Genomic DNA, 6,756 nt, shown 5'->3' on the forward strand with positions numbered 1-6,756 from the left:
TTTATTGAATATTATCGAATTGTAATTGTGATTGTAACTAAAGTTGCCGTTGCTGCTGCGGCCCTTACCCTGCGGACAGACATAATTTTTGCAATAATCGAATCGGTCGGGCTAAGAGTAATGGGCCAGTAAAGGGTTGCAGCCACGCCCTCAACATACTACCGAAACAGACCAACAGAAACAAGCCTCTACGTATCTGTTTTTTTTTTTTGGCAACATTTTTCATATTTGCCTTCAACTTTGCACTGCCAAAGCCCAGGCAGATAAGCGGCTGCAAGCAGGAAAAAGAAAAAGAAAAAGAAAAAGAAAAAATCCAAAAATAAAAATAAAGCAACCAAGTCAAGGCGCACTTTCAATTAATCAACGAAATTAATTAAGGCCCCCACCGATCAGTGAACCAGTGAGCACAGGCAGCCAGACACTTGAGCGTTGGGCATCGAGAGATTGCAACATAATTTTCATTTTGGGGCACAGCGTGCGTTTGTCGTCGCGTTGTTGTTATCATAGCAGGACGTGGACATCGACGCCACGTCGCACGTATGTCCCGGCCCATGTCCGCGTCGCCAGTTCAACGGCTCGGCTCGGCTCGGCTCAGTTGGTCAGTTGGTCAGTCGGTTGGCCGCACTCAATTAGCACGCATGTAGCGCAACGGTGCGACGATAATTAAGCCAATTGCAGTTGCAACTGAAGCTCTAGCTGCAGTTGTTTGTTCATGCTGTCGCTCTGCGATGCGGACCGTAGCCTGGTGACAATTGGCCCCGCACGATTTATGCGCTGTATCTCAAGTTTTTAGCTTTTAGTTTTCAGTTTTCAGTTTTAAGTTTTTAGCCAGCGACCAATTGCGCAACATTTGTCTAATAAATTTGCGTTTAATCACAGCACAAAATGCTACACGCTGGGATTAACTCCGCCGACATCGATCGTACGAACTACCGTTTTCTTTTCTTTTATTTGCTTTTAGCCGTGATAAGAAAGTCCAGACCTGGACCCAACGCTGCCAGTACGTATTATGCACGTATTGTCTCGTGATAGAAGGAGAAAATAACAATCACAAAATAGAGATTTACTGTTAAAAGTGTAATTGTTACAATCGACCAGTTACCATTATATCAACTTACTGATAATCGAGCCCAAAGAGTAAGCGAACATTATATTATTTGAGAGATCAGAGCTGGTCAGCAGCAGGTAGAATACCAATTCGATAATTAAACTCGAAAGCTTAACAACAATCTGAATGGGTAGCATATAGTTAAGCAGATGAGGCTGTCAAAATAGTTGACTTCAATATATAGTCTAACTAGCGATGCCATGCTCAATGGGATACTCACATTGAAGGTGACAGCCAGCAGTACAATTCCCGCAATGATATTTATCTGCGATTGCAGGAACCACACCCAGATCAAGCGTTTGCACAAATTTGAGAATTTCAGTATCACTATCCAAACATTACCAAAGCCGTGAACGATGCAAAAGTAACCAATAAAAATGTTACCGACCCGCAGCGGGATACAAAATAAAAACTTCTTCATATAGGCAATCATGATTGAAAAATTGGATAACTACTTAAACGGTGTCTAAAAAATTACAAAAAAAATGTTGAAAGTGTTTGCAAAGCAAGTGAAAATCGTGAAGACCACATTGTTGCTTCTATTACGAATATTCTAAAAAATATTTACATTGTTTTAAATTATTATATATTAGCTTAATTATGACTTTCCAAAATATCTTTGAGAGCGTCGTACAGTCTCCAGTCCAAACGTTTGAGGTTCAGTTAGAGGAATATTTGGAAAACAAATGGCAAACGTCAAGTATATCGTAAAAGCTTCATTATTAGCTTAGTTTTTCAAGCTGTACAGTCTACAAAAAAGCCTTTGGATCACATGTCTAGTTTTTTTGGCATTAGTTAAAATCTAAATTAAATATTTATTGTATCAAAATTTCAGTGTTATGCTACCAAGTGGACAACGTCGCAACAAAAATCAACGTCTTATACCATTGACTCTGGAACTGATGCAGGATATGTTGGACAACGAGGGTTATGAATATCAAACGCCAACTGGCGTCCGCCAATACACCTCTGAGGAAGATAGTGTCGCGAGGACAGCTCCCAATAACGATTTGCAGTGGGACGCCCAACTATCCGTGGATAGTCGACAGAGCTGCGATAGCGATAGTGTGAGGGAATATTGCGGAGATACCAATCGGAAGTTCACTCGGCTATTGGATTTGAAAGATCATAAAGATTTGCTATATTTCAATAGATCCGATGAACGACTAGGCAGCTCCACGGATACTGAGTCAAGCAATTTGCAAAGCCTGGTCAATATGCTGTGCTCGGCGGAACGGCTAGATATTCAGAAGGATACCGAATCAAGTGTCGATAGCACTAGTCAGCTAAGTGATTATCCCGAAACGTTCGCAATGGAATATTTGTGCATAAAACCCTCGAGAAGACGGCTATATACGGCCAGATCTGATAGCTTGATTAGCAAGCCCGCGCAAGTGGAAAAAAGACACGATTTCGGCATAGATAATTATCATAGGACAAATCAGGACTGGATCAATATGGTGGTTGTCAACAAGTCGGAGACATCCTTTTTACTAAATCAATACAAGCTGCAAAACTTCAAGACCAACAGCTGCAATGCTTATTACACGCCTGAATCGAAGGATCTTAGACGAGATTACGAAGCAGTTGCTTCACTATTGGCTACACCCAGATGCAAACGGAATTCTAGGAATGCGTATTGGTAGTGAAAGTGAAGTGACTTTTTAATGGTTATTTTAAAAAAATATATTTAAATGTTCAAAACCCACAACAAGCAGCCAGCCAGTCAGCCACCACAACAATATCGACAAATTGCCTGTCATGTTGTGTGTGTATAGAGAAATGCTTTTAGTTGAAACTCTTACCCTAGACAAAGTCAGTGAAAGAGAGAGAGAGAGAGAGAGGTAGGTTGGGTATATGGTAGGAGAGCGATTGGGGTTACCCTAAAACAAAAGCTGTGTTCAAGCCAAAGTTTTTCCCCATCAATTTTGAGTGGGATCGATAGCTGGCCAAAGTTTAAAGTTTATTTTCCGTCTTTGTCTGTTCTTTGAAAGAATTTTCCCATATTCGTTTTTATAGTGTTTCATTTAAGAGTAAAGATTGACCTAGTAATGAGTAATGCCTTGAGTTCACCTGATTCCGTCTGAGAGTTGATCGAATTTACAAGAAGTCCTTAAACATTTCTCCCATTTTGTCCATATCAGGAACTGTATTATATCCCGTTGTTTTCGCTCATATATATATATATATAAAGCTCACATTATGGTCCACATATAAATCACCATTAATTTGACAGTAGATTTTACATAACTGCGGCCAACAGGTGAAAGCGAAAAGCGCAGCTGGCTGTGGTCATGGCCAGGAGATGCCAAATCGCGAGTCATGAGGAAAAACCTCAGCATCGCACTCGTAAAAATTTACTACCTGCCGTGGCATGCAAAATCGAATTGTGTGCTAATATTTGGCCGCGAGATCGCCCGGGGCCAAGTTTTTGACACGGACATGACGTACTGACTGCAGTTGCAGAGTTTTCCCAGTGTCTTGCAGCGACTTTCGGACAACAATAAAATCATTTTTGCATGCTCAAATTGCCAAATACCAGTTAGGCGGCGATCCACTGGATGTGCATTGCCGATAGCTGGTGCAGGGAGGGCTGGGGACGGCTATAAGCCATGGAATGGACCATGTCGGCATTTGTCCACTTTGCAAGTGTCTCCGTGATCGACATGCAACGCCAGTGAAATTGCTGTCAAATGAGTAAAAGTTGTCAAAGACCTGAATACGAATACCTGGGCCAGCGCCAAAAATAAATAAATAAACCTTTTGTTAGTCAAGTCAAGGAAACCTTAAAACTTGAATAAATCACTTTTAAGGCGCACTATTTCAGCGAATAAAGCCATTGACTCAGTACTCAAGTGCTTAAATGATTTACTAAATGTGTTGTGTATCTATTAAAAATAAGTAATCAGGCTATATTGGCTTGGGGCGAATGCTTGTCAGCTGGACGATTCTGCTGAGCTGCAGACATGACATCCAGATCGAGATGAACAGATCGAGCTTATTGAATTTAGTAGAGTGTATTACGGAGGTTTGCTTTGGAGAAGCAGAATATTTGTTTATGTCCAAAAACAATAAAATTATTTGTGATCAATCTCAGTGAAGTGTCTGCTGTAACTTAACTGTCCAACTTTGGAAGGTAGTTATTTTTCATTCATATATAAGAAGACTTGCATTTCATATAGATAATATTAATGGGATTCATAGTGTGATAGGCGCAGTTGACTGCTCTATAGCGGCGACTGCTTAGCACGATAATCCAGTTCTTAGCTGCGCTGTCGGAACGAATTGCTATACAGATGAGCGCAACGATCGAACGGGCGAACGTTTAGTCAACAATGCTGGGAATCTTAAGCCATGCACTTAAACTTAATCCAAGTCAAACAAAATGCCAACAAGAAGTTGCAGTTGCAGCCGCACTCTCTGGCTGCGTGGCTTGTCAAAGACAATTACGCGAACGATCACAATTGAGTGACTGATTGGAAGAGAAACCAAGAGCGGTGCAGACTGTGGACAGCTGGCAACCTGAGACATTGAAGGCGTCGCGACAAAATGCCAAGCCACGCCACACCACAAATATATATATATATATATATCCTCGAGAGACGCCGCCAACTGGCGACAATAAAAGTGCTGAGCAATTTGGCGGACGCGTCTCTCTAATTGAGCCCAATGGCTGACCTCGTCCTCAGCGCCGCTGCGCGCTCCGCTCAGCCCACCCCCTCAATGGCGTTGGCTGGGTGTCGTTGACACGTGTGTGCCCGAGCACTGGGCTAAAATTTATTTGTATTAGCCATGGCTAAGTGTGTCTGGGCCGATAAATGGAGAAAGGTGCTTTGATTTAGAGCAAGGCGCTGGCAAAAGGTTTAAGTCGCTCGCCTGCCAGGTGACAATCAATTTGTATATTTTCGCTTGAAATTATTTCTTTAATTTTGCGCACACATGCAGCGAGCGAGACGGCATGAGTGCTGCCCGCGAGCGAGACGGCATGCGATTGGAATTTCATTTAGAAAGTTGCAGGCGGCAAGCCGAAATGCAGCTGAAATTTGCATTTGCCAAAGTCTGAGCGACTGGCGTCGCCGTTGTGACATTCTTCTCGCTGCGGCATGCAACCGAACTGAATTGAACGGAACGGAACGAAACGAAACGCCTTCACTTTTCACTTGCAAGGCCTAAATGGTCTTAACTGGGTCATTTACTAATAATAATAAACGTTATCATCATTTTCCATTGCTACCCGCACGATTTCATACGATTATTCTAATTCCGTCAATCATCGGCAACTGCAACTGTCTGCCTAGGCAGGCATAGTTAACCAAGCAGCAACCAGTCGAGCTCGTCGTGCTCTATTGATCTTGTTTCTCTCGATTTTGATCTTTAACTTGTCTTGACAGCCGTCGATGCTATATGCTCTCTGCCGTGTGCCCCATGCGTAGATGATTTTTGCCACTCCTTTTGGTTACTTCTGATGAAATGCTTTCTACTTTGATTCATTGTCTTTTGGGCCAGCTTTGTTTTGAAAATTCAGTTTTTTTTTTTCCAAAAACCGTTTGGCTTTAATGGCTTTTGATTGATTATCGCGTGCCACGCTCTGTGGGTGCTCCAGCTCCAACTCCAGCCTCAACTCCAGCTTCATGTGTGCTGCTTGGCCCACGTTTTCTATGATGCTTTTGTGGGTTTCTTTTTTTATTTTATTGAAGTATGCTTAATTAGCTTGATGTGTGTGTCTCCCTCGCTGCTGCACGTGCTGTGTGAGTTCCTGCTACAAGAGCTGAGTGGGCACAGAGAAATAATAATAAAAAACCCAAACTATACAATAAGTTCAGAGTTGAGTCTTACAACAAGTTTACTTTACACGATGTGCTTAAAGGGCTGCTACGTGACGTTGTCTAGACGATCATTAAGCTCGACAGAGTAACAATGATAACAAGACTCGAGTTTTAACTATTACCTGGCTATCTATATATATGTTTGATAAAGAAAATCGTTATATAGCTACAAAAATTTTATTTGAAAATCTAAAATTAGCTCTGTTTGAATGCTGCAACTAAATGCGGAAAATATCATTTAATTTTGATGAAAAAGAACTTCTCTTTGACAAAGCAAAGTAAATGATGTATTCAGTTTTTTTCGACATTTTAACATGAATATATACAATAAATGTTATATATGCAATGAGTCGATAACCATATTTTATGTTTGATAATGAAGAAAAATAGATTTTGTTGAACATAACTAAGGGCGGAGCACGACATGCAGCTTTTAAGCTTGGAATTATTTAAATTTAAATATGTTGGAAAAGCACAATAATTGTTATTTTAATTAATTATCTTAAGATTAGTTTCTCTTTTGGGTGGGTTAACTCTCTCTTAGTGCACTCAAGCTTATATAACTTCTATTCTTTGCCTTGTCTGTGTGCTCAAAGCATGACAGCAATGTAATCTTTTCTCTCAGCAGATATCCTTTTTTACAGTTACAGCATTTAAGTTAGTATTAAAATTTAAAGTAGCTCAATAAATAATAATATATTTAAACCAAAGCCCCTTATTAGAGTTGCCTAAAAAGCTAAAAAGCGTTTTCTGAACTCAGAAAATAAATTAAGAATCCAAGTCTCCATTTCCAAGTTATTTTTTTATTACATTTGTATACAA

General features: G+C 40.6%; 1 protein-coding gene across 3 annotated transcripts; it reads right to left on the reverse strand.

Moving 5' to 3' along the window:
• Window positions 1-360: 360 nt before the first annotated feature.
• On the reverse strand, window positions 361-1,714 carry LOC111601147. Of its 3 annotated transcripts, XM_023317614.2 has the most exons (4): window positions 1,677-1,714; window positions 1,329-1,574; window positions 1,119-1,263; window positions 361-1,066 (listed from the first exon to the last, which is right to left on the reverse strand). In XM_023317614.2, the coding sequence occupies exons 2-4, from the start codon at window positions 1,539-1,541 to the stop codon at window positions 1,008-1,010; spliced, it is 417 nt and encodes a 138-aa protein (XP_023173382.1). In that variant the 5' UTR covers window positions 1,542-1,574; window positions 1,677-1,714; the 3' UTR covers window positions 361-1,007. The 3 variants fall into 3 exon arrangements, with proteins under 3 accessions (XP_023173382.1, XP_023173383.1, XP_030080315.1); XM_023317615.2 differs by lacking the exon at window positions 1,677-1,714 and having other exon boundaries at window positions 1,119-1,230; window positions 1,329-1,639; XM_030224455.1 differs by lacking the exon at window positions 1,677-1,714 and having other exon boundaries at window positions 1,329-1,639.
• Between the last annotated feature and the right edge of the window lie 5,042 nt (window positions 1,715-6,756).

The sequence above is a fragment of the Drosophila hydei genome, unplaced genomic scaffold (genome assembly GCF_003285905.1).
Source record: "Drosophila hydei strain 15085-1641.00,03,60 unplaced genomic scaffold, DhydRS2 tig00008114-arrow-pilon, whole genome shotgun sequence".
Lineage (NCBI taxonomy): Eukaryota > Metazoa > Arthropoda > Insecta > Diptera > Drosophilidae > Drosophila > Drosophila hydei.